The sequence below is a fragment of the Myxozyma melibiosi genome, assembly GCF_037950935.1.
Source record: "Myxozyma melibiosi strain Phaff 52-87 chromosome Unknown BZA70scaffold_2, whole genome shotgun sequence".
Classification (NCBI taxonomy): domain Eukaryota; kingdom Fungi; phylum Ascomycota; class Lipomycetes; order Lipomycetales; family Lipomycetaceae; genus Myxozyma; species Myxozyma melibiosi.
The window spans coordinates 941,703-965,508 of record NW_027042916.1 but is presented as its reverse complement, the minus strand read 5'-3'; the positions used below and the strand labels follow the sequence as shown (position 1 = coordinate 965,508).

At 50.4% G+C, this 23,806-nt stretch overlaps 13 protein-coding genes across 13 annotated transcripts; 5 read left to right on the top strand and 8 right to left on the bottom strand.

Annotated features, from left to right (window-relative positions):
* Positions 1 to 221: 221 nt before the first annotated feature.
* BZA70DRAFT_116842 (CCAAT-binding transcription factor (CBF-B/NF-YA) subunit B-domain-containing protein) lies at positions 222 to 1,955 on the top strand (the record flags this gene model as incomplete). Its single annotated transcript, XM_064909465.1, has 1 exon — positions 222 to 1,955. A coding segment is annotated over one exon (1,278 nt), but the record flags the coding sequence as incomplete, so codon positions are not given.
* On the top strand, positions 1,956 to 3,135 carry BZA70DRAFT_116853 (yippee zinc-binding/DNA-binding /Mis18, centromere assembly-domain-containing protein). Its single transcript, XM_064909466.1, has 2 exons — positions 1,956 to 2,834; positions 2,894 to 3,135. The coding sequence occupies exons 1-2, from the start codon at positions 2,412 to 2,414 to the stop codon at positions 3,023 to 3,025; spliced, it is 555 nt and encodes a 184-aa protein (XP_064769900.1). The 5' UTR covers positions 1,956 to 2,411; the 3' UTR covers positions 3,026 to 3,135.
* Positions 3,136 to 3,244: 109 nt separating this feature from the next.
* BZA70DRAFT_236122 (uncharacterized protein) lies at positions 3,245 to 5,167 on the bottom strand (the record flags this gene model as incomplete). Its single annotated transcript, XM_064910367.1, has 3 exons — positions 3,245 to 4,855; positions 4,914 to 4,979; positions 5,045 to 5,167. 3 exons carry the CDS (start codon positions 5,165 to 5,167, stop codon positions 3,245 to 3,247), a joined length of 1,800 nt encoding a protein of 599 aa, XP_064769899.1.
* Positions 5,168 to 5,833: 666 nt separating this feature from the next.
* BZA70DRAFT_275231 (uncharacterized protein) lies at positions 5,834 to 8,217 on the bottom strand. Its single transcript, XM_064912117.1, has 4 exons — positions 7,760 to 8,217; positions 7,540 to 7,696; positions 6,929 to 7,486; positions 5,834 to 6,772 (listed from the first exon to the last, which is right to left on the bottom strand). Exons 1-4 carry the CDS (start codon positions 8,069 to 8,071, stop codon positions 6,165 to 6,167), a joined length of 1,635 nt encoding a protein of 544 aa, XP_064769898.1. The 5' UTR covers positions 8,072 to 8,217; the 3' UTR covers positions 5,834 to 6,164.
* A 177-nt stretch (positions 8,218 to 8,394) lies between these two features.
* Positions 8,395 to 9,467, top strand: BZA70DRAFT_116436 (nadh-ubiquinone oxidoreductase mitochondrial). The gene is made up of 3 exons (XM_064909461.1): positions 8,395 to 8,543; positions 8,610 to 8,804; positions 8,893 to 9,467. The coding sequence occupies exons 1-3, from the start codon at positions 8,480 to 8,482 to the stop codon at positions 8,967 to 8,969; spliced, it is 336 nt and encodes a 111-aa protein (XP_064769897.1). The 5' UTR covers positions 8,395 to 8,479; the 3' UTR covers positions 8,970 to 9,467.
* Position 9,468: 1 nt separating this feature from the next.
* Positions 9,469 to 10,955, top strand: BZA70DRAFT_116437 (terpenoid cyclases/protein prenyltransferase alpha-alpha toroid). Its single transcript, XM_064909462.1, has 4 exons — positions 9,469 to 9,849; positions 9,919 to 9,964; positions 10,016 to 10,120; positions 10,181 to 10,955. The coding sequence occupies exons 1-4, from the start codon at positions 9,793 to 9,795 to the stop codon at positions 10,924 to 10,926; spliced, it is 954 nt and encodes a 317-aa protein (XP_064769896.1). The 5' UTR covers positions 9,469 to 9,792; the 3' UTR covers positions 10,927 to 10,955.
* A 28-nt stretch (positions 10,956 to 10,983) lies between these two features.
* On the bottom strand, positions 10,984 to 11,642 carry BZA70DRAFT_288309 (transmembrane protein 6/97; the record flags this gene model as incomplete). The annotated part of the gene is made up of 3 exons (XM_064914023.1): positions 10,984 to 11,246; positions 11,303 to 11,517; positions 11,590 to 11,642. 3 exons carry the CDS (start codon positions 11,640 to 11,642, stop codon positions 10,984 to 10,986), a joined length of 531 nt encoding a protein of 176 aa, XP_064769895.1.
* Positions 11,643 to 11,923: 281 nt separating this feature from the next.
* Positions 11,924 to 12,833, bottom strand: BZA70DRAFT_275222 (uncharacterized protein). Its single transcript, XM_064912116.1, has one exon. It carries the CDS (start codon positions 12,760 to 12,762, stop codon positions 12,388 to 12,390), a length of 375 nt encoding a protein of 124 aa, XP_064769894.1. The 5' UTR covers positions 12,763 to 12,833; the 3' UTR covers positions 11,924 to 12,387.
* A 1,505-nt stretch (positions 12,834 to 14,338) lies between these two features.
* Positions 14,339 to 15,352, bottom strand: BZA70DRAFT_116484 (uncharacterized protein). Its single transcript, XM_064909463.1, has one exon. The coding sequence runs from the start codon at positions 15,218 to 15,220 to the stop codon at positions 14,585 to 14,587; it is 636 nt and encodes a 211-aa protein (XP_064769893.1). The 5' UTR covers positions 15,221 to 15,352; the 3' UTR covers positions 14,339 to 14,584.
* A 361-nt stretch (positions 15,353 to 15,713) lies between these two features.
* On the top strand, positions 15,714 to 18,509 carry BZA70DRAFT_116804 (uncharacterized protein). The gene is made up of 2 exons (XM_064909464.1): positions 15,714 to 16,350; positions 16,408 to 18,509. Exons 1-2 carry the CDS (start codon positions 15,976 to 15,978, stop codon positions 18,037 to 18,039), a joined length of 2,007 nt encoding a protein of 668 aa, XP_064769892.1. The 5' UTR covers positions 15,714 to 15,975; the 3' UTR covers positions 18,040 to 18,509.
* Positions 18,510 to 18,997: 488 nt separating this feature from the next.
* Positions 18,998 to 19,631, bottom strand: BZA70DRAFT_266258 (Sec61beta family-domain-containing protein; the record flags this gene model as incomplete). The annotated part of the gene is made up of 3 exons (XM_064911015.1): positions 18,998 to 19,229; positions 19,413 to 19,440; positions 19,508 to 19,631. 3 exons carry the CDS (start codon positions 19,629 to 19,631, stop codon positions 18,998 to 19,000), a joined length of 384 nt encoding a protein of 127 aa, XP_064769891.1.
* A 307-nt stretch (positions 19,632 to 19,938) lies between these two features.
* On the bottom strand, positions 19,939 to 21,299 carry BZA70DRAFT_275214 (60S ribosomal protein L20). The gene is made up of 4 exons (XM_064912115.1): positions 21,147 to 21,299; positions 20,922 to 20,944; positions 20,232 to 20,716; positions 19,939 to 20,159 (listed from the first exon to the last, which is right to left on the bottom strand). Coding segments are annotated over exons 1-4 (519 nt in total). The 5' UTR covers positions 21,148 to 21,299; the 3' UTR covers positions 19,939 to 20,149.
* A 115-nt stretch (positions 21,300 to 21,414) lies between these two features.
* Positions 21,415 to 22,991, bottom strand: BZA70DRAFT_275208 (uncharacterized protein). Its single transcript, XM_064912114.1, has 5 exons — positions 22,443 to 22,991; positions 22,227 to 22,378; positions 22,043 to 22,165; positions 21,918 to 21,982; positions 21,415 to 21,857 (listed from the first exon to the last, which is right to left on the bottom strand). Exons 1-5 carry the CDS (start codon positions 22,883 to 22,885, stop codon positions 21,528 to 21,530), a joined length of 1,113 nt encoding a protein of 370 aa, XP_064769889.1. The 5' UTR covers positions 22,886 to 22,991; the 3' UTR covers positions 21,415 to 21,527.
* Positions 22,992 to 23,806: the final 815 nt, after the last annotated feature.

Below are 23,806 nucleotides of genomic sequence, written 5' to 3'. Positions count from 1 at the left end.
ATAGGCGGGGTGAAGTCGCTTGTGTGTTCGGATGACTGGGCGCTAGGGTTTTGCTTATGTCATTTATTACTTAATGCAGCGACAGCAGAGCAGAGCAACGAATGCGAGGTTTTGGCTGAATCTGAGAAACTACTACCAAATTATTACTACAATTTACATCAATATAGCAGCAACAACAAACACAGTCTGTCTGTCTGCCATTTCCTGCTGTCGTTGTTGTGATAAGCTGCTCTATTGTTCGCAACTGCATAATACTCACCTTTTTCCTCACTTACACCCCATCCCCCCAAACCCACGGCTTTAATGCACGTGCGCGGCGGCGGCCGAGACGGTCTTCGACGCACTTTCTGCTGGTTCTTGGTGTTTACTGCTGTCCAGACCCGTCTCTGCCTCCCCGTCCGCGGCTTTGTTCCCTGTCCCCGTGCTCTTCTTCCTCCTGTCGCTCTTTCTTCCGCTTCTCTGGCTGTTTTTGGTCGTCTGAACCTCGCGCGCGACCAGAACCTGCCATGTACGCTCACCACCAGCAGCGGCACTTCCAGGGCCCATCTCCTCCGTTGTCTTTCTCTACCTCGCCTTCGTCGCCTTCCCAACTCCAGAGCCTTCCCGCTATGCTCAGTCAACAGCACGTATCTGCCGTGCTTCAGCAGCAGCGGCAGCAGCAGATGCAGGCATCCATTTCCGCCCCTCACCAGCACGACCACGTACCGCAGCAGCACATGGACCAGTCCATGCACCTAGACCTTGGTCTAGCCGACGACATCGTGGACGACGACGACTTTGACGAAGAGGATCGTCACGATCCGCGCTCGGAAGAACAGATGTACGATGGCTCCCCCGTCTCGTCAATGGCCTCGCCGATGCCCCAGCAGCAGCAGCATCAGCAGGCCCCGCCAGACGACTCGGATCAGCCGCTCTATGTCAACGCGAAGCAATATCACCGCATCCTCAAGCGGCGGCTTGCGCGCGCAAAGCTTGAAGAGTCACTTAAGGTCAGCAAGGGCCGTCGTCCATATCTGCACGAAAGTCGACACAAGCACGCCATGCGCCGTCCGCGCGGCCAAGGCGGACGATTTCTCACGGCTGCGGAAGTCGCAGAGATGGAGGAGAAGAGATTACGTGAAGAAGCAGGGCAATCAAAGCCTGGATATGACGAGCAGACGGAGAGTAATCAGAAGCAACATCAGCCGCAACAGAACCAAGCTTTGCGGCCAGAAGAACAGCAGCGGCAGTCAGGGCAGCAGAACAACATCCAGCAGCAGCAGCAGCAGGACCGCCAACAAACTCAACCACGGCAGCTCCTAGATCAGAAACAGCAACCTCAGATGAGCGCACAGTCCGAACAACGAAACAGCGCAAATCAAATACAATCAGCTATGAGTATCTCATCGGTGTCACCGGATTACCTGAACGTCGACAGTCGGAATATCGGCAACGACGATGTCTCAGACGGCGTCCTGGCAGGCGTTGGTGGAATAGACGGTGCCGATCTGCAGATGTAGAGATTCTGCTGCCGTTTTCGATGAATGATGGATATCTTGTTTAATTTTTGTTTGTTTGTCAAGCGTGGGAGTACGGGAAAATTTTGTTCGGAAGTCTAGAGACTACATACTAATGGCCAACCAAGCTGTTTGCAAAAAAACGTGTCTATTTTCATATCCTTTTCTTTGATCTTGTGTTTTATTTGTTTTGGTTAATCTCTTTTGCTGATCATGACGACGAGCGACTGGTCACTGTACTCTACGTAATGTGCTATTTCGTGTTCTTGTCAATTGTTTGTTTGCTTGTTTTTAGTTGTATAGTCATTTCCTCCATGTTTATCTATTGAATCGACGATTTTCGTGATTAGTATGCTTATCTATTGAATCGACGATATTCGTGATTATTGTGGAGTGCGTTTGTAACGAGCAAGGCTTCATAGTCCATTATTTGCCTGAATGAGTCATTTCCTGACCTTCTTTCTACCCACAAGTCGAGTGCAGTTGCCTATACAGAGACTATCAAACTACTCTACAAGCTCTAGACCAAACATGTAGACATTTTGGCTCAATGGTATGTCACAATATACTCTTTTCTGCTCAAAGTCTGACGTAGGCGCATTCTTTACAGATCGAGAAGTACTGCTACTATATCGCCACTACAGTAACATACTGGCAGTTCACAAGAGCTAATGCAAACAACTACACCAACATCACCTCAATAATGTCCCCACAGAAACCTCAGCTGATTCAACCAGCCGGTCCATTACAATCCTCTGAGAGCATCCACTCATTCAACTTGCTCATCGCATCACGAACAGCCAAGAGCCCCTGCACAAGTCCCAAACCTTCGCTGCTTCTCCTCTCACCCAACTCGATCTCGAACCACCATCCCGCAAACCGCCCACGACGAGCAGCACCCAGCAGCCAGCACAGATGGATGACGAGTCCGCGATCCCGCCGCCGGTGGTATTCCAGTGCGCGTCCTGTCTCGTGATTGTCGCCGACTCGCTCTCTTGGGTGCGCGCGACCTCGGAGCTGCGAACAATCACCCTCGCGTCCGCACCAGAAGGCACGATTTCCGTCTCCGACACGCTCTCGACTTCGCACGACGGACATGATCTCGGATCCACGTACGCGTCGTTCGCGTGCGCGAATTGCAGCGCGGTGTTGGGCAAAATTTACCGCACGACGCCGCGCCATCTGGACGATCTCCGGGATTACCTCACGTTCGACGCGGCCGCGTTGAAAAATTACCAGGTCGGGACTGAGGAGCCTGCGAGAGGACCGCTGCCTGCGGACGCTGATCTTGATATCTTAAAGCCAGAGCCGAACGCACTTGCGCAGAGACTCGCCATTGTGAGTTGTTTTTTCCGTATTTGTTGTAGAATCAGCTGGTGTTAACCTCAGCCAAATAGATGGAGACCGTTATCATGGCGATGCACGACGAGATCGAAAGCCTCAAGTCTGCGCTCGGCAGCAGCACCGACGATTCTTCCCTTTCTGAGAATGCAAAAGCCGTGAATGCTGCTCGTAGGAGAAAGCGGTAGAGCATGCAGACCTTGTCGTTGTTTGTGTGTGTACAATAGGGTGCTGATAGACTGTGCTCCTCTTTTTATTTCTTTGTCATATGTTTAGTTGCTTGTTTTGTCTATGTTTTTAAAAGGCGTTATATGTACAGTATTTCGATTCATATAAATCAGGAGCACCCATCTGGGACCTGTTCCTCAATTGATAAAATTCCAAGTAAAGACTATCACCACCAGCTATCAACTCTCCCCAGCAGCCGCTGCAGGCTTGATCGTCAGGAAACTAACCCCCGACCTCGCAACCTTCGCCGCCTCGTACAACAGCTGCTGCTCGACATCCGTCCACGGCTGATCGATCTCGTCCCATTTCTTTGTCTTGAACTGCTGCATACTGCTGATTCTCTGCGCGTTCAGCCGCGACATCTCGCGCGGATCGCCAGAGCCGGAAAGGACAATCATCAACGACGCGGGCGGGAGCGAGGTCCAAATCGATTCTAGCCGCGCGTTGAGGTTCGTCAGGCATCGCGATAGCTCGGCGGCTTTTTCGGCTTCTGTAGGTTCTTTTGCCGCCGTGTCCTCGTCAGGCTTGGAATTATTCCTCACCCATCCTCTAGAAAACTCCAGCTCGCGCATGCGCGACCACACAAAATCATGCCGTCTGATATTCTCCTTCACACCCTCGACGACCTCATCATCATTCCTACAGCTCACAATCGTGCGCGCGTCGGTCCCGTACCACTGCGTCGGATTACCATAGTCGACGATCGCGCCGCTGCCGGTCCTGCTCCCGCGCTCCGCGCCCACCGCCGCCGCGTGCGCGGTCTCGCTCGCGCGCGCAAGGCGCTGCAGAAGCGGCTCGGTCGTCTGCGCGGTGCGGCCGAATTGCTCGCCGTTTGCGAGTTTTTTCTTCACAAGCTCGATGCAGGTGCGCGCGTCTTCGGCCGAGTCGTGGCCTGCGCCGCCGGTTTGTTTCTGGATATCCTTGTTGAGGAATTTGGTGGCTAGGTATTTCAGGCCTGGCTTGTATGGTAGTCCTCTGGCGTGCGAGTAAATCACCGCGGTATCGATGACTTTTGGATGACGCATCTTTAGCGCGCGAAGATCGTTCTCGAGTGAGTGGCCGGTCAAGATGACGTCTTTGCTGATCATTTTTGTCAGCTTGGCTTGTATGTCTGTCAAGGTCGTTGTTACTCCTTGAAGCATCTTTGCAGTGATGCCAGAGTATCGCGTCAGGTAGTCGGTGACAGTCTCATCCGGAAGCACGAGTTCGTCGAGTAGAATCTTACAATCCCAGTCTACCACCGTCACGCGCGCCAATGTTGATCCACTAGCAGTCAGTACCATCTCGCAGTCGAGTCCCAGGACCGTGTATTTCTCTTGAACAAGTTCTGCAGAAAAGACTTCTTTCTCCGACTCGTTTTCTGCTTCGGCAGTCTCGACCCATCCTTCTTCCAACGGCTTGTTATCATGCAAGGCAGCGAGGGTATCAGAATGTAGCGGATAGTCGCACGTCGCGAACAACTCCGGCGTCATCAAGAGATTCTCCAGAGGCATTTCTTCCTTATCGTGACTACCGTGCTCCTTCTTCCCAATCAACTTCTTCTCCGTCTTGGTAAGCGGGGAGTTCAGAAAGGTGACGCTGGGACTGTGTAGCTTCGTGCTGTCTCCGGGTGCTTTCGTAGGCCATAGATATGGGAACTTGTGCGTGCGGAAGAAGGAAAACTCGGCAGGGAACTTGGGCTCGGCGGGTGTGATTGGAACAGGGGTTAGCGCTTCGAGTGGGACACCGAATAGGTCGGGTGTTAAGCCTGGGACAAGTACGACGGCGACATGAGCGATCGCAAGTCGATTCTGTTAAAATGTAGGAGTTAGCATCGCAAGCTTGCGTCTTGTGAATGTGAAAACATACGTTGATACTGAGCCACCTTGGGGCAACTCCGTCTCCTAGAATGTACAGCGTCAAATCACGAATGTCCTAACAAGTGTATCAGTAAATGCCTATCATGAACCATATAGAGTATAGAAGGCGGAATGACTTACTGCGACGCTGATCTTGGTCTTGATCGACGAAGGATCGACTTCAATAGTTGGAAAAAGCCTGCTCTTCCGCTTCTCCCTCCTCTGCTTTTTCTGCTTCGGAAACTCAAACCCGCCCGCCTGCATTATCTCCTGCTTCTGCAACGCAGACGGCGTAGCAGCAGAGATGGCATTTCCCTCCTTCGGCTGGTGATCGACCGCATCCTCGTACACGTCGTCGTCTTCTGAGTCGCTGGCCTGCTTTTCAGTGCTGTGCTGGGTCTTTGTTTTTTTGGAAATATGGCCTGCTTGCTCTTCATCCGTGTCTGGCTTTGTGCTTTTCTTGCTGTGTCTGTTTTTCGCGTCGCCGCTGCTGCTGCTGCTACTGCGATCGCTCACGGCAGGCGCCATATCTATTCGTCGTTCTTTTCTTGCAACAAACTATCTAGCCCAGTTGAGAAAGTACTGGTACTGGAGGTGTAGTGTCTATCGAGTCTTATTCCAATGACATGAATCAGATCCAAAGCTGCAATTCAGGGGCCGAAAGATGAACGAGCCCAGAAGTAAGTAAGACAAGCTGTACCGGTCGCCTGCTCTTGCGACAGAAACAATATCAAGAGTAAAAGACCTTCACTCAAACTCTTCAGAGCGTATATCCCGAGCCTCTTGTTCTTGTTCCCACAGCTGCTGTTTGAGGACTGATTTGCGGAGACCTGAGAAAAGGCTTCAAATAGACGAGAGCAAAAACAGCAAACCAAATGAAAACTCGGTGTCTGCGCACCTAACCCACAGACGAGCCTCCACATCAGGATTCTGTAGTTAACCAACTTGTCATTATCAGATATATATTCAGATATAGTCATCTCTACACTATTTCGCCTTTGCTACAAGCTAGATCAGATATATTCCTGGAAAGAAGAAGTCAGTTTTTTTTGATAACGACGGTTTTCCGCATCAAGGACGCTCTAATAGAATTCTCTTTCCCTCCCTTGGGCTTCTTCAGTGTCAAAATATAGAAATGTGTATTTATGGGAGTTGTCCCTATTACGCGAGATTTCCTCGGGGTATCTCAAACAAAATAAATCTCATCAAAAACAATAAAAAGCAGCTGCAAGCAACGAATTAAGGCAATATCTAACGACTCTTAGTTATTCTCCTTGTCGTCCTCATCCTCGCCAAAGCTCCACGAGGCATTGAACTGTCTGTGCGAAGTCATCCGTGGCTGGTATCTGGCATGCTCAGCCTGCTTTCTGGCAGCAGTGGCAGCAGGAGCCGGCGCAGAAGCTGGCTGCTGCTGCTCCTCCTCCTCGGGGTTCATATCCCAAGACCATTGGCGCTGGCCGCGGCTGCCCATTCCATTGCCGGCAATCTTGATTCCTCTGAACCGGTTGTTGAGGTCCTCGGTCTCGGCCTTGGGAGCTGGGGCGGTAGAAGCGGTGGTGCTTGCGCGACGGGCGTTGACCGTAGTCTCAGGCTGCTCGACGAGCGGCTTCTGGTACTGCTCTTGCTCTTGCTCCTGCTCGCCAGCCATCATGTTGATGTTAAACTGGCTTCTTGTGCTCTTGCTGCCCATTCCGTTTCCAGCGATCTTGATTCCACCAGCATGGGCGACAGGAGCACTGGTCTCGAGGTGCTTCGCAAGCGGTCTTTGGTACTGCTGCTGCTCCGGCTCCTCTTCGTCAGCCATCATGTTGATGTTAAACTGGCTTCTCGTGCTCTTGCTACCCATTCCGTTTCCAGCAATCTTGATTCCTCCAGCAGGAGCAGCAGAAGCACTGGTCTCGAGGTGCTTCGCAAGCGGTCTCTGGTACTGCTGCTGCTCCGGCTCCTCTTCGTCAGCCATCATGTTGATGTTAAACTGGCTTCTGGAGCTGTTGCTGCCCATTCCGTTTCCAGCAATCTTGATGCCACCAAATCTATCCTTAGGAGCCGGCGACTCGTCGCGGATCTCAAAGGTGTTTGACATATCGCGGCGTCCGTTTCCAAGAGTAGGCTGGACGTAGTCAGCTGCCTCTGCATCGTGATCCCATTTGAGCTCGTCAGGCTGCGGGTGCATGTTTGAACGTGTCTTGGAGTAAGGGCCGAGCGCAGTCTCTGGCGTGCCAAACTTGAAGTGGGGCTCAAAGTTCTTTGCGTTGAAATTGCGCTTGGCGCGGATCTGCTCAGGGGTCTCAAACACGGGGGCAGGGCCCTTCATCTGGCGGTGCGCGATCGGGGTCTGGTTCTTCTCGTCAAAGATGTCGTATGTCTTGGGCGCGCTGCCCATGCGGTGCGGCGAGGCAGGAGCGGCCGCAGACGAGTCCATCAGATCTTGAAGGTTGCGGGGCTTGGGCTTGGCGGAGGACGCGGTCTCGATGGCGCCAGGGCGAGGAGCGGGAACCTCGAGGTCCGGCTCTAGTTCGGAGATCTCGAAGTGCTTGCGCGCTGCAGGATTGGTGGCGGCAGGTGCAACTCCAGAGGGGGTCGCTATATCAATGTTAGAACCAATGTAAGTACCTGAAGAGAAAAGTATAGCTTACCATCGGCGGCCATCAGCTTCTTCTGATCGGCACCGTTGAAGATAGGCCAGATGTTACCACGAGTGCCAATAATGTTAAGCTGCTTGAGCATGGCGCCCTGGTCCCAGAAGAATCGGATGCTCTTGACCTGCTCGTTCTCGAAGATGACAGAGTGGATCTATAGCGATCTCGTTAGAACACGCGGATCTATAACAAAGAAGATAGAAATCAGAAGACTTACAATTGGCACAACAACAGTATTGTCGACAACGAAGTTCTTATCAAGGCCCTGGACATAAGCGCCAGTACCGTTCACAAACTCGATCGTAGTCACGGTCTCGAGCACGATCGAATCAGCAGCCGCGTGCGCAGACATGATCTCCTCTGCGCGCTTATGCTGTCGCGACGCCTGCAAAAGATGCGAGACAATCGCGTCCGGGCCGTTAAAGGTCCTGCATGAGGTCACGTAGGTGAGCTTTGCGTCCGGGGCGAGGTAGGAGGCTTGAGGGGAGGAGAGGAAGCGTTGGTAGAGCTGGACTCTGGCGTCGGTCATTGCTGCTTTGAACTAGAGAGTAAAAGTAGAAAAAAGCTGCTGGTGAAGATCAAGAAAGAGAGATCTATGGGTTGGGTCAGAGTTTGGAAGCTGCAGAGCGATGACAGCGGCGGGCAGCTGTTGTTTGTGTACTCCTGCGAGATTTGGGAGAAAACAACAAACTCGCGGGTGCCTGCACGTGCCGCAACTGTTGCCCCAGCAACTTCTTAACCTCTCTAATTATGTAATATTAGTGGCTCTGAGGGCTGAGGGTTTCCACTTTGGGACTACGCAGGCCAGCCAATCAAGGGAGCCAGGATTCGAGACGCGGTTTTCTGTCTGCGAGAGCCTTCACGAGATTCCATTCAATCCGCTTCGTTTCCCCACAATCATCTTTCTGTCTTCTTCGACCTTGCAGAACTAGCAACGATGGGATCTTCAGACGCTACCCCGTTTCCTCTTACTTTGAACGACAAGCCCGAGGGCGAGAACAGTGAGTGTCCATCTTGTGGTTGGCTTCGAGAGCATAGCAGACACTAAACTTGCGCTCTTATGATAGAATTCCCGCGGTACAAGAAGGTCTCGTTCGATGAGATCGACTACAGCGACCCAAGTCAGCTCAAGGCGGCGCAGATGAGCGAGGTGCAGCATCAGTGGGTGAAGCTGTACGCTATGCGGACGGTGCGCAAGGCCCTTCAGATGTGCTACGATACCAAGGGCGTGAACCACATTGAAGACTGCAGAGAGCTTGCTCGTACGTGTGCCTTGTTTTTGTTTGATTATGTTGCATCTGCTTGTGAATGTGTGGTGAATGAACCGGGCTGACGGGTGGAATCATTTAGTGCGATACACCGAGATGCTGCCTTCCCACCGACTCCACGGCTACACTGGTGTTCAGCGAAACGATCCCTCGAAATAAATCCGAATCCGACTGCGAGTTTATGCTGTGACCCCGACGGACGGAGAGACTGGGTTTCTAAAGACATAAAGAACGTCGAAAACGGATATACGTATATAAATATGTGTATCTGAACAGTCGAGAATCCAGCTTCTCCAACCTCTACCATCATCATTCTTCCAATGTGATATTTCGTCTGCTTCACGGTTATAACTCGCCAACCTCTACCGTTGCATTACTTCACCTAGACTTCACCTCCAGCTCCTTTTTTCTCCTTTACAGCTTTTCACCAAACTATCAATTCCAGGGCGCTTTATTCTCTTTTTTCATTTCAGATTTCTATTCAGCTGTTTCATAATCGTGTCGGTTCGAGAGAGCAGGTTTATTTATTGAGTTTTGATTGCGTTTATCAGTTATATAGTTATATAGTTATTACAAAAATTATGTATGTAGTCATAACTACTTATTTTCGGGTTTGCGACTCTTCAATTTAGACAGATCTGCTATATCCAGTGATTCTAAATTGCTTTAATTAGACGTAGTTTTCTCTCCATCAAGAGCTATCTTATAGTGATAAGAAAGAGAAGGTGTCGGCAGATAACAATTGTAGAAGATCAGATTATGTTCAAAATCGACTTTTTGACTTTCGTGATTTCGAGATTTGGTGCGAGCGGCGTAGTTAAAGCTCTCAGCTCGTTCAATATTCACAATCCCGTGGTCCCTCTCCATCTTTACGCGCGACACAGCGCTTGATCTGTCTTAATATCCCCGAGGAATAGTCTCGAATCAGAGTCAATTGCGTACGTTGTTTATTTAATAGTACTGAAAGACGCAAGAAGGCAACATGGCGCCAAAGTTTGTGCGCGATAAACATATTCAGTACATTCAATCGCTCGACAAGGTACGTCAATTCTTCCCCAATCGGCAAATATACGTATACAAACGCGCAAGTGCTCACAATCAACGACAGAAACAAGATGAGCTGGAGTACTGGCTATCAGAACATTTGAGAATGAGTAAGTGGCCCGATCTGATTGCCTGAGGACTTGCGCTGATTAGAGGAATAGACGGGGTGTACTGGGGTCTGACGGCGCTGGATCTGATGGGAGCGCGGGATGCGCTTCCGAGGGATAAGATGATTGAATATGTGAAGAGCTGTCAGCATGCAAATGGTGAGATAATGATTTTAGAAGTAAAGAAGAGGGGCAATGGGGCTAATGGAGAAATGATAGGTGGATTTGGCGCGAACCCGGGCCACGACGAACATATTCTGTACACATTATCTGCGATACAGATCCTGTTCATCCAAGGCGCTATGGACGAAGTTGACGCTGATCTAGTAGCAAAGTACGTGTGCTCGCTCCAGAACCCGCAGAACGGCGCCGTGCGGGGCGATCTCTACGCCGACAGCGAGGACACGCGGTTCGTCTACATCGCGTTCCAGATCCTCGCGTTACTAGACCGCTTGCCACAATTTGACGTCGACAAGGCGGTCGAGTACATCGACTCGTGCAAGAACTACGATGGCGGGTACGGCATGGTTCCCGGTGCGGAGTCGCACGCAGGCCAGATCTTTGTGTGCGTGGCTGCGCTGGCGATCGCGGATCGCCTTGATCTGGTCGACAGGGATTTACTGTCCTGGTGGCTTTGCGAGCGGCAGGTGCCATCGGGAGGACTGAACGGACGGCCGGAGAAGTTGCCGGACGTGTGTTATAGCTGGTGGGTGTTATCTGCGCTGGCGGTGCTGCAACGACTGGACTGGATCGACGGGGACCGGCTGCGGGAGTTTATCCTGGAGGCGCAGGACGACGAGTTGGGTGGGATTGCGGATCGCAAGGGAGACGCGGTGGACGTGTTTCATACTTTGTTTGGGATCGCGGGGTTGAGTTTGCTGGGGTACGAGGATCTCGAGCCTGTGGATCCGATATATTGTCTGCCGGCGCGGGTGACGAAGGATCTGAAGTATCGGAGACGGTGAAGTGTAAGATGGCGTATTAAATAAATGTACAAAGCCATGGCAAATAGCTAATCAAAATCAATTATATTTCCTGCGGCTGCCGTTCTCGGCCTCGAACGACGCCGACGAGTGCGGGATCCATCTGCGCATCCGGCGGGCCATGTCGAGGGTCATCAGGGCGGGGACGAGGAGCGCGTGGAAATAGACAAAGAGCAAGTGTTTTCTGTCTGCTTGCGGGAGGGTGTCGTCGTAGCCGAAGGCGATGTCGGCCATGCATGCGAATGTGGTTGAGCAGGCGTTTACTGCGTAGATGAGGGTGGGGATGTAGATGAATTTTGAGTCTGGTGGGTTAGTGTTATTGACTGTGTAGCAAGTAATTGAAGAAGGAAGGACGTACTGCGGTGGAAGGCGAGGATGGCGATGACGAAGAATGGGATTTGAAGGGCGGCCTCGGTGAGGACGGAGGAGAGGAACCATGCGGGACGGAAGCGGAAGAGGGGGTCGTTTGTGTACATGACATGTTTTATGAGGTAGAATTGCTGGACGGAGAGGCGGAGGACGGGCGGGAAGAGGAGACCGATGTTGAGGGTTGAGAGGACTAGGTGGAGGGAGCTGGGAGGAGGTCAGTTAGGTGGGTCCAGCGAAGGAGGCAGCAGCGGAGGGAGGAGAGGAGGGTAGACGGACAAATAGACGAGGTAGACAAAGTCCAGAGGCCTACGAGATAGCAAGGCTGCCATTGCGGGGTGTTGGCAGGCAGAAGATGGAAGGCGGGTGGAAGTCGAGATGGAAGAAGGAAGGCGAGGAGTCAAAGGGAAAGGAGGGATCCGAAAGCACGTACGGGCAACGCGATGAGGTGCCACGGGGGTGGTACGCACGGTGTCAGTGTCGATAAGAGATGGATTTGTCGTAGAGACGGCGTATTTTGCTGGTTTGATGCATTTGAAACTATTGTATATGAGAATACAAACAGCATCAATCATATACACTATTTGATCTCGTCTGGGCATATCAGGGTCTTTGCCCTCGTTTATATTAGTTAGTCGATGACCCTGACCAGCTAAGCCGCACCATCGGTGAAGCAATGAGTAATAGTCACGGTATTGTTTATTTACAGTGTGAATAAGGAGCAAGTGAATAAGGAGAAGCAGATAGATGTAGAAGATAGGACCAGAGGATACCCCGGCCTTGCCTTGAAGGCGATTAATAGATTAAATGTATATAAGAGTATCCCAGTCCATAACCGAATCCGAACCATCAAAGTCAATATCCCAAACAAAACGAATCAAAATCACAGCGCGAGAGCAGCAGTGATCTTGGGGCTGATGATTCATTCGACCATCTTAACAAATACAAATAACAAATAACAAACTAAAGCGCTGCTAGCAGCAATAGCAAAGAAACAAAACAAAAACGATTCCCAACCAGAAGGGGCTCAGCCCCAACTATGCAAATTAACCCGACCCATAATAAACGCGATGCAGCTTAGAAAGGGGCAGCGCGTTCACTACTCCGACTCCGGGGAGGGACGGCCGAGATATGGCTGAGGCGGGTAGCCTTGGGAGGGGAAGAGGACGAGACGATGAGGTCGCCGCCCTCGATGCCAGAGTGATCGGGGGTGAGGTGATACTGCTCCTCGTAGGCGCGGTGGACGGCCTTGACGCCGCTGTCGGAGTCGGCGACGCGCTCGAAGACGCAGTTGTCGCCGGTGCAGCCGCAGGTCAGGCGGTGGGACGCGTCGGTGGTGTTGTCCTGCATGATGAGGGTGGGATGCTTGGGAGGGACGGACGCGCGCTTGGGGGCGTTGCGGGGAGGGATGTAGTTGTTGGAGAGGAAGTCGGATATTCTTGACTTGTCCATGGTGTGTGTAGAGGTAGCGAATGAGCTAAGAAGCAGAGCAGAGATGCAGATCAGCGAGAGTGTGAGGTTCAGGGAGCAGATGGGGGCAGGCGGACGAGAGCCTTTTATAATAAGACGAGTGGCGACGTGAAGAGGAAGGCGCGTGGTGCGGTGCTATTCCTGGATCCGCGGTACCCGCACAGCCACCTACCCGCCACTCTCGTAAAGTGATTGACTGATCCTTGTTCCCTGGTTCTGTAGTCTGTAGATCAGAGAATAGAGAAGAAGCAGAGTATTATCCTCTTCAATTGACTGCTTCTGCTATTCTCCAGTGTCTGAATACCTCTCTCATCAGCATGATCATCAGCAACCAGCATGTACTCACCACCCCAGCCACTGAGGTCATCGCATGTGCTGTGCTGTGCTGGCTCAGGCGCACTAGAAATTTCGTGCACAGGCTAGCACCAATCCGGAACCCTCGCCCTGGCACATAAACCTTAGCGGCCGAATTTTAAAGTGGGGCGTTCGTCGTCTGACTCGGCCGCTTTCGAAGTGCTCCGCCGCCTGCCGCAGCATCGTGACTCTACACCTGCTCTGCGTAGTAGGTGTAGTCTCTTCTTCTTCTTCTTCTTCTTCTCCTCTTCTTCTTCCTCGTTCATCATCATCGTCATCTTCTTTGTCTCCTTCTCCTTCTTCTTCTCCTTCTTCTCTCACAATCACAATCCTATCACACACTCACAGGTCACAAGCTCCTCGAGCAGCCAAACCTTAAAATATTACTCAAAAATGAGAAAAAAAAAACAAAAAAATAACAAACTCTGCCTCCTCCTCATCCCTTCCGCTGCTCCTCAACAAGGCCAAAATGAGCAAAAATAACCAAAAATAAACAAATAACCGGTAGAATTACACGACAACACATTCCTCGTGCATCAATTGCGTGAAATCGCGTGAAATCAGGTGGACAGAACGACTGTTCTAGCAACCAACTCCCACTGTCAACTGGTAACGCCCAAAACCTTGCATATTGCGCCTTGCTCGCGCCCAAAGGTGTAGAGCCCCAATGACTACTACTTTCACATCCTCCTACATCCTCCTACTAATCCCAATAATAGCTTCATACCAGAATCTGATTTGTGTAATAATAGTCCTCTTTCCAGTACAGAAAAACCTGCTCACAGAAAAATATCTCGTCATAAGTTAATAGACCTCGTGTCCGGACAGTCGGATCTTTGCTCTGCATTCTGCGCTGCGCTCTTTGCCTTTGCACGGCCTGTCCCAAACTGGACTTCAAATTGCAGCAGACGTCATTCTGGTGAAAACCTTTCCTCTTTCTCTCTTCCTCCTTCTCCATCTCCTTCTCCTCCGCATCTTCTCTTCCTCCCGTTTATCCCTCGTGGTCCATCTCCTACCAGTCAGCTGCCCACTCGCTTCTTAAAATGGTCATCTTCCCTCCTCCATCTTCTTCATCTCCATCGTCTTCTTCTCTTTTTCATCTTTTTTTCTCTTTTTTCTCTTTTTCCCTCCTTTCGTGCACGAAAAACTTTCTCCAACTCACGATCTGCGTCTGAACCTTGACCGGCAAAAAAACCAGTACCGCCAATCCCCTGTATATTAGGGTTCGAAAGAGACCCGTGGCTTTTCCTGCCTCACAAACCAATTTCCTAGTTCTGAATGTAGAAAATATAAAAGAGAACAAAAGAAAATATAGAAAGAGCAGCAAGTCAGATCAGAGCATGGTAGTAAGCAACAACAGGTGTGGAGGCAGCTGGCCTCTACGTCCCGAGGACCCTGCTCCCGCCCGCTCTATCGGCTGTGTTCAGGCTCCCTCTTCTCTCCTCGGCCTTCACTCTCTTCTTCTTTCCATGCTGCAAAATGCACTGTCCACATTTTCGGCAAGCGAGAGTTTGGCAACGAGCAGCCACCGGTTTGTTTTGGGTTTTTGACAACCTGAGCCGCGCAAATCACCAGAATCGGAATTCCACGTGAGGACCAACAAACCGAAAAATGGAAAAAAAAACAAAAAAAAAGAAAAAAGAAAAAAAAAAAGAAAAACGCTTTGACGAGTCTTCAGTGTCGACCCCAGACCGCTGCCTGCTCTGCTGCTCTGCTGCACACCTGCACTGGCCTCTTCTCCAGTCTGGCTGTCAATTACACCCACGTTTCTCTTTCCACTGATTCTGTAGTGTAGAGTAGTCACATCTAGTGAATTTGACAGAATTGCAAACTCATCAACAAATTGCACAAAAAATGGCTCATCTGCTGCCGAATGACGATCTCGAGCACACAACATTTCATCAGTCGTCTTGTCATATTGCATCATGCGCGTCCATCCCTGTGATCTCCGCTCCCCGCGGTCTGAGGTCTGATCTGGCCTATTTTTGATTTGATCCTGTGACTTTCTCTTGTTTGCTACCTTCCATCTTAATCCACCTCGTCTGTACCCGGAATGCTCCCGGTGCATAGCCTGCATAGCCCGCATAACCTGCAAATCCGGAGAATCGAGTAATCCCTTCCCAATCCCATCCCATCCGTGCACAGACACAGACTCGTTGGCATTTCTCTGCACTGCCTCATCGGTCCTCTCACATTCAATCACGTCTCAAATAGCACTCACTGTAAACAAACGTGATTGGGATGTTTGTGGATTCATAGATGCCGCACTCGATTCGCGAACAGAGGGTCTTCTGAACACTTGGGCTTCTCAAATTGCTAACTACTCTCGTCGTTTCTAGCATATCTGTATCAGAATTCATACATCTCTCCCAAACACAGCCCACTCACCTCCTCAACTCCGTAGCATCCACCGCTGCTTATACACTCCATCGTAGCACACGCCTGATCTGATCCATCTATCTCATATCTCGATCGAATGTCACGAATAAGGGCCTCGTTCCTCCCTTGCTCACCTCCCAGCCAGGGCTCATAATCCAAAAAATGGTTATCCTGATCTGTCGAACAAGAACCTCTTCCCAGCATCTGTCTTTCTTTTAATCTCGCTGCTTGTCATTTGTTATTCACGGCATATATGGCTGCTTGGTAGGTCTAGGTTGGCTTACTACCTGCCGGGAGCGACTGTACAGCAAACTACAGTCGAACGAAGTTTCTCAATCTCATTGCACGCGTGTCAGCTACCTCAGCCGTGCTCTCCAAAGCTGATTTTATTCAGTGTGAATCGTCCTTCACAGACCGTCGACGGAAGCAGGTTTCTTACATCGCGCCTACGCCAGCTATAGCATGTGGCCATACCTTGTTCATGGCCAAGCGTCTGCGTCGACATCCGAGACCGATTCGCCATCTCTACTCGCTCTTCTCTCGTTCGCAAAGAGCACGCACCTGTCCAGCATTCTGATCATTCTTGTGACCCTCTTTCTCGGACTACTCATCGCTTTTGCTATCATGGTCTCCATAGTCAGATCCGGGTTTTCCGGTGGCTTTGATCTTCCTGACTTTACAAATATCTTGAGCTCTTCGTTGTGGCATGGTGGTTCGGGTATCGGACATGACGATGGTGAGGATATCGATGGGTATGCAGAGAGTCAGAGGTTTAAGGGAGTGCTGGGTGGGCTTGTGAATACCGGCAACACTTGCTTTATGAACTCGGTGATCCAGGTAGGCTTTGATAATCATGCGCAATACATCAGAAGAATCATACTGACCATCCTCTAGTCACTAGCATCACTACCATGCATGAACGAGCTGACCTCTCTCCCCGCGGCCGAAGGCCTCGAAGTGACAGAAGCTTTAGCCATGCTCCTCTCCGATCTAAACACCTACATGCCCCGCCGGCACGCTCACTCACCCGACGTCCTGCTCCGCGCGCTAAAGTCCAATCGCTGGACCGCCGACACCGAACAGCAGGACGCGCACGAGTTTCTGCTATCGCTCCTGGACTCGATCCGCACTGAGCAGCATAAAGAACTTGCGCGCAAGCACGCTGCGACTATTTCGATTTCTGCAGCGGCGAAAGCTATTCGTCAAGAAAGCAAAGAGCCTGAGGCTGAGAAGAAGGAAGACGAGGGCTCTACTGATACGCCGCCGGTGTGTTTACTGCCGTTCGATGGCCTGACATGTACTCGAGTGATGTGCACAGAATGCGGCGAAATGCAATCTTTCCGACACCAGATCTTCTCCTCGATCGAACTTGCACTGCCTCCTTTATCAATAATGTCATCAGGCTCCTCGATATTCGGCGCAAAGTCTATGGACTCGGCTACTCTGGATTCCATGCTCGACTCCTACACCGCCCCGGAAACGCTCAGCCAGGTGAACTGCCAGCGATGCTCGCTCGTAGCCGCCTACGCCCAAATCGAGCGGCTGATTTCCAACGCAAACACAGTCATCTCCTCATCAACAGAGCAAGAAGACCAGACACCGCAAGAGACATCTACTCCCGACACAGCCGGCAAGACCAAATTATCAACAGCACAAGAGCTGATGCCGATCATGATCACCCGCCGCGACGCAATCAAGGAGATCCTGTCAAACTCCACGATTCTCGACTCTGAGTTTGAGAAATACAAGCCGCCGCGTCTTGTTGCGTCCTCGAAAATCAAGCAAGTGACATTGTCGCGCGCGCCGCAGGTTCTGGCGCTGCACGTCAATCGATCAGAGTACGACATGCGCTACGGGGGCGCGCGGAAGCGGAATACAAACGTTGTGTTTAGCGAGCGAATGCAGGTCCGGAGATTACTCACCTCTTTCTCTGGCGCAAAGGCAGAAGACGGCCGGTACCGAGACGATGACGACGAGAGAGGACCGGATCATCCGGAGGTCTGGTATAGGCTGATGAGCACCGTCGTTCATTTCGGCAGTCACTCGTACGGACATTATATCTCGTACCGACGAGTCGCTGGGAACAAGTGGATGCGGATCTCGGATCGTGACGTGCGTGAGGCGTCGCTGAGTGAGGTTTTGAGTAACGGAATGGTCGTCTTGCTGTTTTACGAGCGCGAGGAGCCTGTCGAGTTTGAGTCTTTTGATATGCAGGAGAACAATGTATCCGTACCCGTCGTCCGCAGCAACAAGCAAGAGCTCGAGGCGCTGATAAAATCAGAAACCGACGCCCTGCTCTTCGACAGTCATGAAAACGACACCTCGGATGGTCTACTCGCTACCTCCTCCTCCTCCTCCTCAACTTCAAGCGACGACCCGTCCTCGCCCACCCTCGCACCATCAGCGACTACATCTTCCTCTCTCAACCCTCCCGCCACCAATCCCCGCGCCCGCCCGCTCTCTGCATCAAACCCAAAGCTCAATCTGTCGGACACTCACCCACAGCGTGCCATTTTCGCAAACTAAGGCCCAAGAAGTCTTCGAGTTGTTTGCACCAGTGAGTCTCAACGAGCATTTTCAATTTTCTTTAATATCAATTTTCTTTTTCTTATCAAAATGGCTGGTCTTTGTTGTTTCATGGAGTATTTGTTTTCGTTCTTATCTGTTCACTTTGGCCCGGTGTTTCTCTCATATTTTCTACCGACTTGGAACGAGACGTTTCTGTTCCTTTCCACAGTCTTTCTTTTCTTTTTTATTAGTTGCTATTCTTAAGGATTGCGTTGTAAGCATCGCAGATGGTGCGAGTGAAGGGGTTATATCTTTTTTTTCGGTATCGAATTAGTGAGTGAGTGAGTGGGGATTTGGTCGTATGCCGTTTCATGGTTTAGGCTATCGTTGTAAATAGGTTTTCTCTTTTCCAGTTTTCGTTTTCTCTTTTCCAGTTTTCGTTTCTCTTAATGGTATTAATATTCTCGTCAAAAGATCTTGATTAAGCGAATGCTTGCTTGTTCGTAAAGGCATGTAAGAAAAGAATAGATGAAGGAACGAGAAATCTGTTTGATGACTATTATCGTCGATGGACAACTAATTTACAAAGTAAAGAAAACGCAAAAACAAAAACTGTAGAAGGAAGGGCAAGGAAGTACAGCATCGTGAAGGCAACATGACAAAATGAGAAAGAAAGTGAAATGAGGACGAGACTTTGACGATTTGAGAACAAAAGGAGATTGTTGAAGAGTGGGGCGGAGAGCTCTCTGGTTCTAGCCAATTTGCTTCTTTCGCACACTCGTTTCTACTCCTCTTTTTGCTTCGTTGATTGGGTTGTAGAAGTTTTCGGTTTTCGGGTTCTGGTGTAGTCGGGTTCCGTCATAATGAGATGAGACAGGTCATACTTCCACGCTTCACTACCAACGACACCAACCCATGACCCCAAACAACAAAACAAACAAACAGTCAAAGTCTCTATCCCCACTCCCCCACCCACTCAGTTACTCAAAAACTTGTTTGTAATCTTCGCAATAATATGCAACGCCACGACACTAAGGATAAACCCAATCGAAAGCACCATGACGACCATCGGGTCGACAATCAGGCCCGCGGCCTCGTCGGTGTACAGCTTGAGCATCGTCGAGCTCGAACCGCCGGCGCCGGCGGCGCGGGTCGAGTTCGGGCGCTGGTGCGCGACGGCCTGTTGGTGTTGCTGAGTTGCGCGGCGGCTGGGGAGATAAGCGGTGGGTTAGCGGGTCTTTGCTGCTTTGCTCAATGGACGACAAAAGTATGCGGCGAGTAGAACGGGGAGGTCGCTGCGAGTATTCAAGCATGTGAAGAATCTCAATTGACAAAGCGCCCGTCCTTCGTGTGCTCGCATGTCTTTTCAGAAAAAAGGATCAAGAACTCACCGGATCGCGCTCCGTGGTCCACCGGGGGCTGAAGGGGCAGCAGGAGTAGACTATATCAAAACAACACATCGTCGTTAGTGAAAGCACTCTCTTACAACTAATTGTCATCAGATGCAAAGAAAACTGATGTCTGTCTGCCGCATGCTTGTCGTGTAGCGGACGAGACCAGGTCCTTTCATTTTCCAGCGTTTGCAATCGAGGAATATCAACACATACCATTGTGAATAAGAAAAAGGAACAATCAAAAATTCTTTGCAAACAGAAACTCGGGAGAGAAACTGCTACTGTATGTCTGAACAAATACTGGCTTTTGTCAAGTTGCGGAAAGCTGAAGCTGATCGCTGATGTCCTCGAGGTCTCGAGTTGTGTGCAAGAGGCCACGGCGCTCGAAACCTCCACGAGACCCTTGGTGATTACTGGCTACTTAGCACTGGACCTGCTCTATCAGACGTGTATGCTGTTTACCATCAAAGATAGATGTTGTAGAATTGGCATCTAAAGAGTTTTGAATAAAGATTACAGAGCATCGGATTATGATGACCATATTATTGTATATAATTACAAGAAGCAACCCACATTCTGTACTCCTTTCTTTTTTATAAAACTCGAAAAAGAGATTTGATTTTTTTCAAGACACCAAATGTGAATCATGACAGTTTCCGCTTTTGACCTTTTTATTTTGTTACATCTCTTCATTCCCGTCGAACATCATCGCTCTCTAAAGCCACAATACACATCTAGTAGAAACTATATAGCGAAAGAGAAGCTCGTTAGCACCCGAGGATATCGACAGCAAAATTGACAAGTAGCAAGACTTACGTAGAGGGTCTGGAGTGAGAGAAGATCTTCTTCGACTTGACGATACGGTGGGGGAGAGGGAACTTGAGGTCAGGGACGAGGAGCTGCTTGATGTATTGGCGCTTGACGTCCTCAGTCTTCTCAAGCTCGACGACCTTGAGGATGTGGATGCTGCGGAATCTAGCACGGTGTCTGGCAGCCATGTCCTGGTACAAGGACTCGACGGCAGCGGTGCGCGACATGTCGCGGTACTCCTTGTACATGTTGTGAGTGCCAGAGCGCGAGTCGTATCTGATCCAGAGACCAAAGTTCTTGACCTTGTTGGGGTGCTTCTCGGCGATGGCCTTGACGCTGACAATCTCACCGGTCGACTTCTTGACCTTTCGGAGCTGCTTCATGAAGTACCAGTATCTCGACTTGGCAACGACGGTGTTGGGAGCGAAGATCGAGAGACGGTAGAGCTTGGGGTTGGGGTCGGTGTCGGTGGGCAAGTGACGGCCAATGACCTGCAAATTTGTCAGTTTGAATGTTCTATAATTCTGTATTTCGATCAGGGATATAGCGGAAGTGCTCAAAGAAGAGAGGAGAGAGTTTTTCACGAGTAAGTTGTATAGCAGTAATATGCAAAAGCATGCACTCTCTCTACCTCTACCTGTCCAAACACCCGCTATACCCATATCCACATCGAAAAGACTCCTCGTTGAATCGTACCTCGTATTCAGTAAGACGGCTCACTAAATTGACAACATGTTAGCCTCTGATATACATAGAACAAGAGCTGAAAGAACAAAGACGCAGCAGAGTGTCCAGCAAAGAGTCGACGAAATGTTTCCTCAATCGCACTTCAATCCACAGGATCACTGCAACCACTCTTCGTCCCTCCCAGTAACCGCCTGCAAACAACAGACAACAACAGCATTCAGATGATTCACGTACTTTTGACTTATTGATCCTTGATGCCGAAGAAAGGTGGATGTTGTTGTCGTGGGATGGATGGGAAGAGCAAGAACAATTCAACAAACTCTCCAAAAGCGTCGCGATCACTGCCTCTGAGCGCTCGCTCGGCCGCCCGCCGACTCAACTTTTGCGGGTCGCCAGAGACCTAAATTCTGCGTGACTGCTTTTATAACCCTAATAGTTAACCCTACATTGGGTGCATCACGTGATTGTAAGAGCCGCATAAGCCGCATGCAGGTCTGTCGCAGCTCCATTTACAGTTTATAGCTCATCAGTAGTCGATTGAATTTCAATGGGATCCTACTTTTCTACTACTACACACACTTCACGCAGTCATAGCTTGATACAAGAGTAATATTATTAATTGACCGCCAGAGGCACCGCCGAGGTGGTCAGCTTTCCCCTTAGCTCCTCCTTCTTCGCCGTAACTACCTCGATCAAGTCCGGATACCATCTCTCGGCCACATCTTTGTGCGATTTGACTCGGTTGAGAAGCGTAGCCTCGCCAATATGATCAAACATGTCGTGTCGGAATGTCATCTCAATGTTGTCCTTGTTCTGCCGTAACTCGTTCTTCAGTTTGAGCACGCTCTCCGGGAGGTCCATTTCTCCGAATTTGGCGTCGTATGACACGCCTTGGAAGAACGGGACGGAGTAGCGGGCTCCGGATCCCGCTGGTGGTGAGATAACCTGTTTGGCTTGTTAGAATTGTACAGCTTCATCCTTATTGACTCACAAAGAGCTGCCTACCTGATGTGAAGTACTAACACATACACCCCGCGTCAACGCCTCAAGACCTTGTCCAATCACGACGACTAATACTTCTGTCAGAAAATATGAAAGGGAACAGTAAAGGAGATACAGAGTTCTCGTACCAAGAGTGCCGTCAATCGGCGGACAGTCAATCCATTCACCTTCGGAATTCTGTGCTTGCAGTCCTTTGTGGTCCGACGCCTGCAAGAGGTAGGACGTGAGCATCGAGTCCTTGTGCGGACCAACTAGTATATCCCCTGTTAGCAAAGACTCTTGGTATAAATAGAGACATCACATATGAATTACCGCCTTGACCTGTGCCGGAGGCGCCGAGCTCGCCTAAATCCGGATATTTGACAATCTTGAGCTTGTGCTGCTGGTCGGGGTCAAAGTACTTGTCAAACGCTGTCGGTTCCAAACCCAGCGATTCAGCAACCAAGCTAGTGAAATTTGTCGACCTATAAATCAGTCAGTACGAGATTGTAGAGAAATCGCTCCGATCAAGCTCCCAGAGATACATACACCTTCGCCATCCTATTTATGTATTCCGTGTACACCTCTCTGAACTTGGGGAGCACCTCTTCGCTAGGCCAGAGATTAGGTCCCCTAAGCCAGCGATACCTTGGCTCGCTGCCACCCGGAGCAGGCAGTTCGGTCGCGAGATCGATCTGCTCGCGCCAATCGATTGCTTCTTTTGTGATTTCGTTGGCAAGTCTGCTGTATCCGAGAAAGTGCGGCGAGTTCTTCATCTCGATCTTGAACTTCTCCTCCTCGGGAATATCAAACAGAGCCTTTCCCTGCTCTATAACCTGCTGGGTGAGGTCGGCGGGTATACCGTAGTTTTTTATGTACAGGAAGCCGACTTCCAGTAGCGCATGGCGAAGCTGGTTGAGCAACTCGGGCTTTGTCGCCGGGTTGTCGGCCAGAGAGAGGTCGAGAATTGGAATTTCGCTGAACGCACTCATATCTCACTTGTGTTTGTACAGATCTGCCGGCTCTTGTATATCCTGCGACGAAAAGGGTGGAACCACGACAGAAAAGACACAAGAGGTTATGTACGGCAGATGGGACAATCGCGTCATTTTGCGCGATCCGAGGTGCACTTCGTATTCGTATTAGGTCATCGCCCGGAGATCATTGAACGCGAGCGAGTCACGAAGCTCCGGCAGACAAGCGATCGATGATGGTCTCGGGCCCAGATGCTGCGTCCCGGAGCCGGTCGCTATCAACCACGAGATTCTGTATCGACAATCAACCTGAGAGCGCGAGACGAATGCGACTGTATCTGAGACTGGAATTATTATCTGTCTCTGGATTGAGGAGCCGTATTTGGCCTTTATAAACTGGGGGCGATAGTCCAGTGATCAAGATATATATTCATGGTGCATCGGTCACCAGCTTATCTCTGAGCTGTTGCCAATCCCGGCACAATACTCTTATTGCAGACCGACCGAGCTCAGACGTCCCTCAATCCAAATACCCAGAACCCGCCCTCGTTTCTCCTAAACAGCAGCGGACCTTCTCCTTTTTGGTTCTTTGCGGTCTGTGTCGCGCATCTGGTTCTGGAGTCTGAGCTATCGGCCGTCTGCTTGTCTTCTCAGAGACAGAGATATTTTTGAGGTCTCCATTTGCTGGTGGGCTTATCAGGGCGCAGCTTCACTGATATATCTAATCTGTTTACAGACGTATGTGGTTCATCATTCTGCTCTCCTGCTCTTTCTTATTTGCTCTTCTTTTGGTTTTTATATTTCAGCGAGTCCTTGTTTGTTTCTGACAGCAAATCTCTTCTTCAGCTCCCGCCTCGGTTGTTATTAAATCAAATAGTGGGCCCCACCGCCAATCCCCCAACTACTCACACGATCCACCAGGAGGCTACGCAGCATATC

What these genes read in the sequence shown, in the direction of transcription:
- BZA70DRAFT_116853 (XM_064909466.1), top strand. Translation starts at nt 2,412, where the DNA reads ATGGATGACGAGTCCGCGATCCCGCCGCCGGTGGTATTCCAGTGCGCG. An exon ending in TTGCGCAGAGACTCGCCATT is followed by an intron (nt 2,835 to 2,893) that starts GTGAGTTGTTTT and finishes TCAGCCAAATAG; the next exon opens with ATGGAGACCGTTATCATGGC.
- BZA70DRAFT_275231 (XM_064912117.1), bottom strand. Translation starts at nt 8,071, where the DNA reads ATGACCGACGCCAGAGTCCAGCTCTACCAACGCTTCCTCTCCTCCCCT. An exon ending in ATACTGTTGTTGTGCCAATT is followed by an intron (nt 7,697 to 7,759) that starts GTAAGTCTTCTG and finishes AGATCGCTATAG; the next exon opens with ATCCACTCTGTCATCTTCGA. An exon ending in TCCTAAGGATAGATTTGGTG is followed by an intron (nt 6,773 to 6,928) that starts GCATCAAGATTG and finishes CTCCTGCTGGAG; the next exon opens with GAATCAAGATTGCTGGAAAC.
- BZA70DRAFT_116436 (XM_064909461.1), top strand. Translation starts at nt 8,480, where the DNA reads ATGGGATCTTCAGACGCTACCCCGTTTCCTCTTACTTTGAACGACAAG. An exon ending in CAAGCCCGAGGGCGAGAACA is followed by an intron (nt 8,544 to 8,609) that starts GTGAGTGTCCAT and finishes CTCTTATGATAG; the next exon opens with AATTCCCGCGGTACAAGAAG. An exon ending in AGACTGCAGAGAGCTTGCTC is followed by an intron (nt 8,805 to 8,892) that starts GTACGTGTGCCT and finishes GGAATCATTTAG; the next exon opens with TGCGATACACCGAGATGCTG.
- BZA70DRAFT_116437 (XM_064909462.1), top strand. Translation starts at nt 9,793, where the DNA reads ATGGCGCCAAAGTTTGTGCGCGATAAACATATTCAGTACATTCAATCG. An exon ending in ATCAGAACATTTGAGAATGA is followed by an intron (nt 9,965 to 10,015) that starts GTAAGTGGCCCG and finishes TTAGAGGAATAG; the next exon opens with ACGGGGTGTACTGGGGTCTG. An exon ending in GAGCTGTCAGCATGCAAATG is followed by an intron (nt 10,121 to 10,180) that starts GTGAGATAATGA and finishes GAGAAATGATAG; the next exon opens with GTGGATTTGGCGCGAACCCG.
- BZA70DRAFT_275222 (XM_064912116.1), bottom strand. Translation starts at nt 12,762, where the DNA reads ATGGACAAGTCAAGAATATCCGACTTCCTCTCCAACAACTACATCCCT.
- BZA70DRAFT_116484 (XM_064909463.1), bottom strand. Translation starts at nt 15,220, where the DNA reads ATGCGGGCTATGCAGGCTATGCACCGGGAGCATTCCGGGTACAGACGA.
- BZA70DRAFT_116804 (XM_064909464.1), top strand. Translation starts at nt 15,976, where the DNA reads ATGTGGCCATACCTTGTTCATGGCCAAGCGTCTGCGTCGACATCCGAG. An exon ending in TTATGAACTCGGTGATCCAG is followed by an intron (nt 16,351 to 16,407) that starts GTAGGCTTTGAT and finishes ACCATCCTCTAG; the next exon opens with TCACTAGCATCACTACCATG.
- BZA70DRAFT_275214 (XM_064912115.1), bottom strand. An exon ending in GCCGTCTTACTGAATACGAG is followed by an intron (nt 20,717 to 20,921) that starts GTACGATTCAAC and finishes ACAAATTTGCAG; the next exon opens with GTCATTGGCCGTCACTTGCC.
- BZA70DRAFT_275208 (XM_064912114.1), bottom strand. Translation starts at nt 22,885, where the DNA reads ATGAGTGCGTTCAGCGAAATTCCAATTCTCGACCTCTCTCTGGCCGAC. An exon ending in CTCCGGCACAGGTCAAGGCG is followed by an intron (nt 22,166 to 22,226) that starts GTAATTCATATG and finishes GGGATATACTAG; the next exon opens with TTGGTCCGCACAAGGACTCG. An exon ending in GTGTTAGTACTTCACATCAG is followed by an intron (nt 21,858 to 21,917) that starts GTAGGCAGCTCT and finishes CAAGCCAAACAG; the next exon opens with GTTATCTCACCACCAGCGGG.